This window comes from Accipiter gentilis, chromosome W (genome assembly GCF_929443795.1).
Source record: "Accipiter gentilis chromosome W, bAccGen1.1, whole genome shotgun sequence".
Classification (NCBI taxonomy): Eukaryota; Metazoa; Chordata; class Aves; order Accipitriformes; family Accipitridae; genus Astur; species Astur gentilis.
The window spans coordinates 28610132-28623733 of NC_064918.1; the positions used below are offsets into that span (position 1 = coordinate 28610132).

Below are 13602 nucleotides of genomic sequence, written 5' to 3' on the forward strand. Positions count from 1 at the left end.
CATGATAGCAATTAAAGAAGTAAGGTCCATAATAATTTTTGGAATAGGAATACCTAAAGAGTGAACACTTCCTTTCTTGAGCATATGGGAAGAGAAGAGTCTCTACATTAAGACAGTAGGGGCTGGAAAATAGACATGCAGTAGGTAGACCGAAGAGAACTGTGAAATAGCATATCTGCTACTGTTAGTAAATAGTAGATTCCACCTTAAATCCCCCAAGATAATCAATGTAAATTATTTAAGTAAATACTTTTAGTAAGCAGGTCCTAACATAGCCGTAATATCTGGTTTTGTTTGTCTCTTTCCCAACTAGTTTCTCAACATCTGCTCTCAGCCTCTTTAACACACATACCCACTCACATGCTATTTTGCCTCCCTCTCCCTCACTGCCTTCTGAATGTAAAAATCAATATCGCCTATTTCTGTAAACTTCCCCCCACCAAAGAACAAGTTTCAGGAAAGCCTGCCAGTATCCTGCCCACACTAATATCCTCCAAAATCCTGCACCCAAAATTCCTACGCAGTATTTGCCTCCTCCCCTCCACCTCTCATATTCCTCAGCCCACCCTCTTCCTCCCAATACACCTACTCTCAGGTGGTGCCAGGAACTCCCCCTTGATTCCAGTCTCAGTCCTGCCATTTTTCTCCTGCTCCCCTTGGATTATGCCCACACATCTCCTAACAGATTCATGGTTTCCTACAAGAAACAAGTTCCTCACAGTAAAGCTCCACAGTGGCTTTGTACTACATAGCTCAACAGGCTTTCCTGGAAAGAAGAAACTCATCCCTATTCACAGTGCAAGCTCAGCATCTCTCAGGTGCTGTGACAACCTCCATTTAATTTCCCAACTTTACCAACTGAAAAAATAGGATTATATTCTTCCTCCAGGATAGATGATCATCATTTTTTGTAAAGGGAGAGAAGGAGAGAAAAAAAGACAAAAGCAAGATAGAATTTTCCGAAGGTTTCCAGTGCTTCCTCTTCCCCCTTGCTCCCTAGCTTGAAAGCCTGACATACTGCACAGAGTTGTATATTACTCATAATATAGGATACTGCTTCACAAAATTCTTTCATTTCAGTAGTCAAAGCACATTCCCTTGCAATGACTAAAAAAAAGCAACAACAGAACATCCTGAAGAGTATGCAAAAAACATTTTCTGCTATCAAATATTTTACCTGATGAGGATGCCAAGGAGGCTGAAGAAGATTCAAGAGAACTGCTAAAGAGTGGATCCCATGCCAGAAGGTCACTGTTCCCCTTTCTATAGTAACAATTGGAATATTAATGAAAGATGTATATACTATAAAAATAAAATTACAACTTTGGTAATTCATCTTCTGTATTAGTTAGTGTTTGTATCTAAAAATTAAAAGTACTTACAAATTGCAGGTCAAAGAACTGATTTACACATAAGGAAACTATCTGAACTGATACCTTGGTGCAAGTTTGTGTGTGGACATATTTCATAATGTCAGTAAATTATTTTTATTTTCAACAAGACATATGTTTACAAATCAATTTAATTCAGTATATGCATACATGAGCAATGTATATAGACCTGTCCAAATTTGGGGCTTGTAATCTTAAACACTTTACAATGGAACACTATATGATAGCAACTAAATCCATCTTATTTAAAACCCGAAATTACAAAATATTGTTTTTTATTGAAGTCATGTAATTATAAATATCAATTGAGACAGATCACAATGAAGCAAATGCATTAGAAGGGGAAAACAAGTGAATAGAAGTCTCCATTGTTACATAATTACTCCTTAACTCTTATGATGCAATAGATGCCCGACTTAAAATAGCAGTCAACTGATATTTCCAGTGAGTCTTGGAGTCTTATTGGTCAAAATAAGACCAAATTCCCCCAAAACTACACTTGATATAGTTTTAAAAGTTGAACTTACTCATTAGCTGGAGTAGAAAGCTTTGATTTTGTTAACTCTTCACCTAAGCAAAAGACACAGTATTATCACCACTCTAAAATAAAAACCTTTCAGCTTCATTATAAAAAGATAGTTAATGTTAATAGTTGCAGTTCAAAACTAATTATGAATTATCAAGACAGAAAAGAGAAAATGCATTATCTCTGATAATCTAAATTCAGATACTCCTGAAATACCTTCTAGAAGGAGAGGACTAAACAGAGCAATGCGTTTCAGGAGAAAGTGTTGGTCACCTGAAATTTCTTCCTTAAATTATACTGTTTACATCAATATTATTCTTCAGGAAACCTGGCTTGGTTTCCCACTGAGAAAAACCTTAAAGGATAGAGACTAATGCTCAATCCTCTATCTCCATGGCCACATTTTGTGTTTTTGACTATAAAACAGAGAGAGTGCTTTGCTGTTTTGTGGATGATACTCAACTTGAGCAGGTGGAAGGGTTTTTAAGAACTTACACAAGAGTCATTTCCATGGGATTTCCCTCCCCCCCTCCCCCCACCTTTGGCTCTTGGACTTGTTCCTCATCACTGTCACAACCAGCCTCATCTGTTTCCCAGAACAGGGAACAGCTAAGTATACAGAAAAAGAAGAGGTCTGGGTGGCTTCTACTAGCTGCTTTGAAATTTTGACCAAATAACTTAATTTTACCCTTTGAATTTACTGCGAGTAGTTCAAAGGCAAATATCATAAAGGTACCTAGAACTGACAAGAGAAATATTTTTTTCTACTTAAAATACAAATACTTAAGAAGTTTATTTCTTCAACAATTACAAAAATATTTTCATGCTATGTTAAAAACCTAACATAAATAGACTAAATGTTAAATATTCACACTTACTGGATGAATTTCGATTCATTTGTGCCTGAAACAGAAAAAAACCCCAAACCAATAAGAATAAATTCTTTTACCAACTGTCAAATAAAACACTTAATAGTCCCAGGGTTCTTATTTCCACTCAACTTTCCATGCAATATTTTGCTTTCAATGCCAGGCAGAACATTCTGGAGCTTGCAGAAGACCAGAACATGAGCCAGGACAGAGCAACTAAGTGCATGCCCACCACACCAGTAAGAAGAGGCAGGAATGAAGACTGCCAAACTGACAAAGGCAACAGTATGACTAAATTCCTTGACAGGCTGGGCCAGTAAAATTAAAACAGCTTTTATATCACATGGCATACCTGACATAACAGAAACATTCCTAAGGTTTTCCCAATAACTTTCTCACATACTACACTTACTTGGTTTTAATCTAAAAACATGAGTAAAAAAACATTCTGTACTTACAGAACTGTGTTTCTGCTTTCAAAATGGGGCGGGGGGGGGGAGAAGAGAAAAATTATCATTAAGATTTTAATATGCATAATAATTTCCTTAAAATCAGAGCCATCTATATTCTGATCTGAATACTGTAACTAGCATACTTTAATACCATTAATTTGTAATATCATCCCACAGTATAAAGGATCATTCTGTGTTTTGGCAGAATATATACAATAAAGCTGCACTGTAAAAGTTATATGCATCCACATTATATGATCTGCTTTAAAGGTTCATATATTATTGAATATGAATTAGTAAACTATGTTAAAAGCCATGCTCAGCTAACTCCATATGTATTAAAATGTCTTGTGGTGGCAACAGCAGAAAGACAAGGACTAAGAACTCCCAAGACTCAAAGAAAAGATAAAAATCTGAGAAGGGAGAATTACTTAACATTACATTGCAATAAAGTGTATCAAAGATGACCTAGTGCACAAGAACAAAAGAATCATTGAACTTGAACCTAGAATAAATTCTGAACAGTAAAATATACGTTAACACTAAAGATTCCTTAACACTTTTCTTCTCTACTCATTAAAAATTCAAGGAACAAAATTACTTACAGATATTGCTGGATAAAGAGCAATGTGCCCTATAGATACTTTTAATTCATCCAAGGAAGGCATGGTATATTGAGAGCTATTATTTGACTGGACAGGTTTTATTTCTACATGAAACCTCCTGGGTTCATCATCTTCGGAGTCAGAATCACTGAATGAATAGAAATGGTTCTCTTTGGTATGTTTTTCTCAGTTAAGGTGGAAATACTTCAAAATTCATCCATTTAATATGAGCATTTTGCAGAGAGTAATTATGAAACAGATTAAGTAAACACCACAGATAAACAATGCTGCCTAAGCTCTTTGTGCGCTTATACAGACACTTCAATTATGCTGTCTAAAATTCACAACTTGGAGTTAAAATTTAGTTTTTATATTCCATTCATCTTCATAATGGTATTCTGTTGTCAAAGGCATGATGTCATATAACTGAACAACTACATATTCGAAAGCATCAGGATAAATTAAAGAATCTACAGTAGCAACACTTCTGTATGTTAAATTTATGATTTGTAAGACTCCACGAAGGATTCTAACACACATATGAAAAATGTATGCATTGTAGAAATCCTTTTAAACCAAGTGAGGCCTAGCCTTTTTAATTAGCAATGAAATACCCATGGTACCTGTACCAAGCATAACAGCAGAGGGAGCAGCAGCCACTGTGACTTGCCCTTTTTGCAGAGGCACTGAAAACTTTGCAACACCAGCTACATAGAAGGCTGCACAGTAAACTAAACACCATCAGCCACTTAAAGCACTGTCATCCTTGGCTAAAAACAAATCACAATGACAATTCAGCCTTCAAAATAAGCAAAATATATAGATGCATTTAGCTGTGATTCTTTATATGCACAGGAACTGCACTAAAAAAAAAGCTCTGAAAAGCCTATGCTAAGTCTTAAAAGATGCAGTTGATTTGACAAGAAAAAAGTTGAAAATTTTCCTCTGCTGAAACATAAAAGTGTCTTGCCACCTAGGGGGAGCATACATATTTGTCGTAGTTTAACCCCAGCCAGCAACTAAGCACCACGCAGCCGCTCACTCACTCACTCCCCCCCCCCCTCCAGTGGGATGGGGGAGAAAATCGGGAAAAAAAAGTAAAACTCGTGGGTTGAGATAAGAACGGTTTAATAGAACAGAAAAGAAGAAACTGATAATGATAACACTAATAAAATGACAACAGTAGTAATAAAAGGATTGGAATGTACAAATGATGCACAGGGCAATTGCTCACCACCTGCCGACCAACACCCAGCTAGTCCAGGAGCAGCAATTCCCTGCCCCCACTTCCCAGTTCCTATACTGGATGGGACGTCACATGGTATGGAATACCCTGTTGGCCACTTTGGGTCAGCTGCCCTGGCTGTGTCCTGTGCCATCTTCTTGTACCCCTCCAGCCTTCTTGCTGGCTGGGCACGAGAAGCTGAAAAATCCTTGACTATAGTCTAAACACTACTTAGCAACAACTGAAAACATTAGTGTTATCAACATTCTTCACATACTGAACTCAAAACATAGCACTGTACCAGCTACTCGGAAGACAGTTAACTCTATCCCAGCTGAAACCAGGACAATATTCCATACCTCACTTCTGTTATTTTCACTTGAAAATATGCCAGCCATTTGAATTAAATCTCTTCAAACTATTCCCTGACAAAGATTAAAACCCTAAACCCTAAAGACATTGCAAATGCAAATCAACTGAAAGAAACCCTGAGACGTGGTGAGGAAAAAGACAAACATCTTCATCTTGCAGGCTATCTGTCCCCCAAAATGGATCACATCCAGAAAAGAAAATTTTAAGAGAAGCAGTTTTTCATTTCATCAAGATTTCTTGCCTTGAACGTTATCACCAAGTTTCAAGATTGATTTTCTAAGAATCATGTGGCTCTTGTGAAGTGGCATGAGTCAGCCACTAAGGTATTAGGTGTATTAAATGGTTACTGACAAAGATCAGTTTAGACCTGAATGCTATGAACTGAAAGGTCAGTCAGTAATTTTTAGGATGAGTGTTTTTCCAACACTTAAGACCGGCCTTATTAAGGCTGACTGCTGTTATGATAAAATAATGCCCTCCAACAAATCATCTCAAGAGTTCCCATCAACAGAATAAATATTCATTCTTGGAGGCTAAGGGAGGAAAAGAGGAAGGGAACTGATGACTGTGAACCTGTTCAAGGTTTTCAGAAGCTGAAGTACTACCTGGCTGACCAGAATTGCAAACCATTAAGCTTTTTCACTGGATGTATGGCCTTATCATGGTTTAACCCAAGCCAGCAACTAAGCACCACACAGGCACTCACTCACTCCCCCCCCACCCAGTGGGATGGGGGAGGGAATCGGAAGGAAAAAAGTAAAGCTCATGGGTTGAGATAAGAACAGTTTAATAGAACAGAAAAGAAGAAACTAATAATGATAGTAATAATAATAATAAAAATATAATAATAATAAAAGGATTGGAATATACAAGTGATGCACAATGCAATTGCTTACCACCTGCCAACTGACACCCAGTTAGTCCCCAAGCAGCGATATCTCCCTGGCCAACTCCACACAGTTTATATACTAGACATGATGTCACATGGCATGGAATACCCCTTTGGCCACTTTGGGTCAGCTGCCCTAGCTGTGTCCCCTCCCAACTTCTTGTGCCCCTCCAGCCTTCTTGCTGGCTGGGCATGAGAAGCTGAAAAATCCTTGACTTTAGACTAAATATTACTTAGCAACAGCTGAAAACATCAGTGTTATCAACATTCTTCTCATACTGAATGCAAGACATAACACTATACCAGCTACTAGGAAGACAATTAACTCTATCCCAGCTGAAACCAGGACAGGCCTTTTCCATTGCTTCACAACAAAAAGGATAATGGAGAAAAGGACACCCAGGTGAATCATTTACAAAGCATGAGTGTTATTCACTCCTGCCTCCATTTCATAAAAATATGCAAAACATGAAATAATGCACCCCCTCCCCCCAGAACTGGATAATAGTCTTTTGCTTTTATACCAGTTATGTAAATAAGAGATAACATGAACTATTTTTATCAGTACAGGAACCTTCACTGGGGGCAACAGTAGCATATTCAGCCAAGTTGATAAGAACAGAGAAGCTATGATGACAGACTGGCCCACTTTAAGGTGCTCTCAACTGGTTAAAAGTTTTCACAGTTTAAAGTAATTGCAAAGTGTAAGTTTACCTTTTGTTTTATCTGCAGTACCCTGAAAAATCAATGAATACATTTCCAAAAATTGGCTATCTTGCTAACATATAGGTTTGCTTAGATCTACAGCAAGTATTCCCAACTCTTAAGTAGAGCTTCCCTCTCTTTTTCTGATGGAAGAGAAAAAGAGGACAAGAATCTTGGAAGAAAAAGGAAGAGCAGAGAAAATAATGAAATGCATAAAAATGACTAATAACAAAAGTCTATTCTGCATATCTAAAACATCATTAAAAATCGAATAAAAGCTAGAAGAACCAATTAGAAACAGCATGATACTTTTTTTTACTGTCAGACAAAAAGCCATCCTCTTAAAGTTCCTAAGACATCTGATCTAACCTTTAACATTTACATACACACAAAATCTACACTAGACAAATTTTTGTGCGTTTTGCAGAAGCTATGAACATAAGACTACAAGGTTGCAACATAAGCATGATGTCATTCATCTTCCTTGACTTAACACTTTAATGAGTACTTCCCCTCCCCAAATAACTGCAATAACAGGAAATAACTTGGCACAATAATAGCAAAAAGGATATCCTGTGATGCTTCTGGTTTAATGCTGTATCCTTCATCATCTACATCAGGAAAGTTCTAAGAAAAACAACAAAAATTATGGTATTGACAAATAACTAAAAAATATGTTCTTACATGAGACTGAATTTTATATCATTGACAAATTAAAATTTGATTACAACACCTCACGAAAGTAATTTTTATTCATTAATAATTATTACAGTTAAGTTATGCTCTATAGTTCAGAAGTAGCATGACAGATAAGATACATCAGGAACACAATGCAACAAAACAACCTCCAAATTTCATATGAAAACTGGCAAGTTTTAATGCATCTACTTTTACTGGTATTCTATCAAAAAGGTCAGAAACCAACAGAAGCATTTTAACGTTACTACTGAGTGTTAAATAAGCCTACAATCCTCTCAGCCCCAAATATTTTCCCAATTTCTATTTCTAATTCTTTCAGCTAAGCCACTGGAGGCTCTGATGGTGCAGGAGCATAACCTTTCCTAAACACTAGTCAGTACTTTAATATGTGAGTAAAAGCATTCCAGGTTATACAGGTTGCAACTTCCTCTCTCCCCCTTGAAAAGACAGCAAGCCTGTACTATTGCTTTAGCAAATAATATCCCCGTTAATTAAAACACATGGATGAAACTTAAAATACAAGTGCTCAAAATCAGGTTCCAATGTTTTCATTTATGCATCTCCAGCACTGTCCTGGATTTTTAAAGCTAATAAGCATCTGGGAACTTCAAACTAGTTCAGTTTTTCAGTTCTTGCAGGCAATTAAATATTAATTGAACAGAATTATGTTTAAAATAATTTAGAACTCTTAGCTAAGTGCTTAGCTTCATAAAAGTGCTTTGGAACAGAGAGAAACAAGTCTCTAATATGATCATCTAAATTTTTTAAATGTGCAAAAAGCCACACTCATTTATATTATATATAAAAGGATAGACTTAGATACACAGATACTTCCCCCATTCAAAGCAGAAAAAGAAAAGCCCGCTCATGACATTGCATGCATAGTCTATGTGAACTGCTGAGATGCTACAGTAAGTTTATTACAAAAGAACACAACCCAGATGTCTTCTAAATTTCACCAGTTATAAATTTCTTATAAAAATAACAAAGAGTAGAAGAGATACTTAATGTACCTTTGTATTGACAAAGACAAATTGCATCACATACAAGCAAAATGGTACCTCAAAATCTTACTTACAAGTTTAGTAGTAATTTTAAAATATTGTTTTAAATATTTTGAACAGTTGGACAGTTCTGCTTTCTGAAACATCAGAATTTTATTTACTAATCTACATTTTGTAACAGCAGTAGAAGACACAGCCCTTCAGGTGAGATACATAATCATAAAACTTACGTTAATGAAGGCATTTACATTTACTTGACTAATTCTTACTCCCTTCTCCACACTCCTACAAAGACAGAACTATATATTATGTGGTGGATCACAGTGCATCTTTTAAGTACCAGGCACACAATTCAGACAAGACCTGATTTGCCTAACACACTGAACGGAGGAAAAACCCACAACCTTCCTGTATACACATGTCATTTTTGAACTTCAACACAGAAGATGATCTTTGCAAATTCTGGGTTTCTATAAGTATTAGTTATTAATATGATGGGGGATGAATGTCTATCCCCCTACCCAAACATGTTATTTGTAGTATTTGCAGTAAAAATGAGCTCAATATGGATGCAACTTGAACTCTCTGGAAGTCACTGGAAAGGTAGACTTCCTTACAAGAAGGTTTCACATTCTCAGAGGTTCTATCAAGCAATTAAACATATAATGATAAAAAAACCAGAGTTTTCCCTGTGCTTGCAGATGTAATACAACACATTATTGATTAAGGTATTATAAACCCTACATTTTTAATGTATATTTAAAAATATATAATTCTGCTTTGCATTAGTATGTTCTACAATTTTTCTGGGGTGAATAATTTTTTAAAGAAATAAAAAATAAGGACATAATAAATAACAAAGTAAAACTGCCTATACAAAAAGCATGAGGACTAAGCATTCTATTCCTAAAACTTATTTTTAGAGTTTCAGTCAACACTTTGACTCCGTTTCCTTGCTCTGTCCCATCTGGCATCCAAAAAGCAATGGAAGAAGCCACACCATAACCATGTCATTGGTTCCTCTGAGGTACGTACAAAGGACAAGAGAGGAACATGTGGAGCATACTGCAGTCTAGCTACTTCCATTTGGCCCTTCCTCAGCGACGTTAGCACTGCTCATGGGTTGGTCAACAGGTCAAGAAGCAAAGAACCTTAACTGCACTTCAGTTTGATTTCTGCCCATTTTCTTTTCTTCTGGGATATCTACAGTGGTTATGAGAGCTCCTTATCAAGTTTTCCTCAGAGTATGCTTCAAGATACTGCTAAGCTGAACAGCTCATTGGTTTTTGGGTGGGTTTTTTTGCCAGATGAACTTTCTACCATTTTAGCGAACTGGACTGACTTCCTGTATGTCCAGACAAGGACCAAAGTGAACTCAAAGCAAGCAGCTGAAACTCATAACCTGAACGGGAGGAAAAAAAAAAAAAAGCCTTTCTGCTTTCAGCATATTTGAGATGTAAATTTGACTGAAGTATATCCTTAGGTTAAGACAGAGGTATAACATATTCTCAGTTTCCTCTCCTTAGGGTGCCTATTAACCCAAAAGACACAAAAACAAAGAGCAGCCAGTCACTTTCTTCCATTGCCAGAGATGCAGAAAGGAAATCAGGTATTCAAAGTGCTCCTGTTGTGTATTGTGACTACAAAGCCTCGTGCCCTGTATCAGCGGCAGCTATTCAAAATATGTCAGAACCAAACATTACAAAATGAAAATAAAAAAAATTCCTTAATTTCACTAAACGTTACACTTGTGTTCCACAAATTAGAGTTTGAAAGTTCCAAATTCAATCAGTCCCTAGCAATAAAAATGGTGTATAATTCTATATAACCTTAATTATGCTACACTTGTATGTAAAGAGGTTAATGAAAAGTTTTGGATGCCTCAATATATTTGTTTGCATTCCAGTTTTCCATGAAAAAAAGTTCAGCATTATTTTCTGTGCATCTGTGGCTCCCTTCTTCATTACTTTCAAACTTTCTGGACAATTACAAATGGATTTGACAGACAGAACAGAGGACTTAAAGATAATAACATTACTACAGTCTTCATGAAAATAGGCAGTCAAGTAGAAGAGAGATCAGCAAGTATCCCAGCCAAGGGAAGGGCTGCAATCTAAACTCAGATCTTACTGGACACAAGTGGAACCTCGTAAATGCTTCCCCAGAAGAAAAGTTTCTACTAGAGCTTGTATCTTCCTATAGACCATTCCTAGAGACATGGCAAACCCATGGGAAACAAGACAATTAGTTCTGCCCATAGAGCAACTTGCTAGGTAGTAAACGCACACAGAGCCAAACTTCAGTTGCTATCTCTTTCTAGTAGTGTACACACAGTTAACTTTATTTTTCTTAATTATCAAGGCTTAACTTAGTGGAAGTTACATGTGTAGATAGACATATAACAGCACAGAAATTTTGAATCTCATGACATACTGAAACCTATATTTAAACAGAGACTGCTTATTGAAGCGGTCAACCTTTTTAACAAATACCAGTTCTCAGTTCACAGCTGCCTTCCTACTCATGATCACATAAAAATCCCTTATAGCAGTTACAAAAAAATTCTTGACAGAATAGCAATTTATTCATATGCATTAAAACTATATTTCCCAATATATATGATCTAGTGGCTACAAAAAAGGATGAGCATAAGCAGATAGCTTGCCAAAGATAAATTTGAGAACTTCCATTTTGGTACAAAAGACATTTCTTAGGAACATCTCACTGCTTTGTTTTCTGAAAACAGAGAATACAAGTTAGAACACACTGCATTATACATTTTGGACTAGTGAGAAGGCCCTAATGGTATTGGCTACATACTGTATGTTGAAAGATCCACAATATCACATAGAACTGGGTAGATAAAGTATTGAATTCAGTTCTTACCAAATCCTTAATTTCTAAAATTTCGATTTATTTACCTCAGTGCTTATAGCTATAAATAATTGTAGAGTAGTTTTCTCTTACATTCCTTTCACACAAGAGAACAACAATTAAAATCCTGACAAATAAACAAAAGGCACATTTTTAAAAAAGATCAATTTAGTAATATAAAACCCAGACACAGAGATTTTCTGTGAGTGACCAAAACTGACCAAAATCATAATTGGGACACCTTAAATAAGTTGAATTTTCTGAGGGCTGGTCCTCCGTATTTTCTAGCAATCAAACAAAAATGACATTTGCTTTAAATTTTATTTTCTTTTTGCAATAATACTTTTCAGAGTTCAATTTCTTGAAATATGTAGTTTATTGCAAAGATGCATACAAAACAAATCCTCATAGAGATAACAATATAGATGGTTATAATTATTTAGATCAAGTTTGAAAAATTAAAAAGAAAGGAAATCTTAAAGTAAAAGACAAGAAAAATGAAAAACATTTGAAGTGGGACCTTCTAGAAGAGGATGCCAGCCTTAAAATGTAAAAGCACTCTGGGGTGCTTGTTTGTAAGGGATGAAATTAATCCCATCTATGGTATGCTGCATCATTTTTCATGAGAAGGACAGTAATAGCTTCTGCTATTAAAGCATTCTACCATTTGGAATAATACTGTTGCTTGTGAAAAGCAGAAAGAAATGATAGACCACATTTTAAATTCCAAATGCATTCATAGAATGTTGGGCATAAAAAAAAGAGAATGCAAAAAAAGTATCAGTTTTGTTGTTAGACACTATGAAAGTTAGGTCTGTTGTTTTTACCCGTATATAAATTACATTGAGACAGAACAATTAAATGATCATATGGTGTGCCTCATGCAGCCAGAAAGAATGTCAGACACATTTACAGTTGAACTTATTGAATTAGGGGGGGGTTGGGTTTTTTGTTTGTTCTTTTTTTTTTTAAATGAAGAGACCAAAATAAGCAAGGAAGAAAAACACTGCGCATCAAATCTCAAACCCAGCTGTGTTTCACTCCAATGACTCAACCTGAACAGTCAAGACATTATTTCCATGAAAAACCTGAGAGTTATAGGGATGATTCTAAAGTTACTTCACTTTAAACATACCCAAGAAATATGCTCTAAATCAAGATGACTTTGTACAGGATAAAATAACTGTCTCAAATGATGCTTATAAGGCTGTTCATGCACATATGGTTCTATTATGTGGCAAAACTTAGTTTTCCTTATTTAGAAGAATGGTTCTACTAGATCTTTTTAAACCAAGTTTCTCAAAATAAGTTTTAATATTAGGTACAAAAACTCCCAGATATTTAATGCAAAGAAGAAAATCCACAAAACAGGTGAGCTTAGAAACTTAAATTGTTTAATATAATTGCCATCTAAATAAATGAACTGAAAAACAAATCAGTCTACAGAAAAATCACTTAATTCTGTAAATTATTCCTACTATAGCTATAGGGAGCTGCAATCTCTGTTACGTATAATTCAAGACAACATACATGTTTAAATAAAAAGAAAATGCTCAATTAAGGAAAAAAAAAAGCATTAACATACCAATTTCATTTGCAACTGTCACTTATTTGAATTTAATAAATGAAATTGTAAGACGTATCACAGATCAAACTGAGCGCAATGAAAAATAGACCACAAATAACATGCATTGAGATACTGCATTTAAAGCCATATTTAAAAAAGTATATTCCTACACACTGTTGCCAGCGATCACGCAGAACCCCATTATTATTAAAAGGGTTCTCCAAAGAGACAGTAGTAAGCAGAGAAACACGATGATGCAAAGTTGGGTCCTCTGAACCTTTTTCTTACTTAGAATCTATCAGTCAAGCAATTTAAACTATTAACTTGCAAAACAAAGTAGCAAATAATTGCAGTAAAACACACCTTGTTTAAAACCTAAGATTGTTAGGAAATATAAATGTATTACTGATGCATAGTTGTATAT

At 35.6% G+C, this 13602-nt stretch overlaps 1 protein-coding gene across 5 annotated transcripts in view; it reads right to left on the reverse strand.

The window, feature by feature from the left end:
• LOC126035444 (F-BAR domain only protein 2-like) overlaps positions 1-13602 on the reverse strand; it is a 131304-nt gene that overhangs the window by 37156 nt on the left and 80546 nt on the right. For 2 of the 5 annotated variants that reach the window (XM_049794010.1, XM_049794013.1), the window contains 6 exons: positions 7604-7661; positions 3844-4019; positions 3245-3256; positions 2796-2820; positions 1919-1961; positions 1178-1263 (listed from right to left, as the gene is read on the reverse strand). In XM_049794010.1, coding sequence (XP_049649967.1) covers positions 1178-1263; positions 1919-1961; positions 2796-2820; positions 3245-3256; positions 3844-4019; positions 7604-7661 — 400 coding nt within the window. Of the gene's footprint in view, positions 1-1177; positions 1264-1918; positions 1962-2795; positions 2821-3244; positions 3257-3831; positions 4020-7603; positions 7662-13602 lie in introns of all 5 variants that reach the window. The other 3 variants (XM_049794011.1, XM_049794014.1, XM_049794012.1) reach the window with 2 other exon arrangements.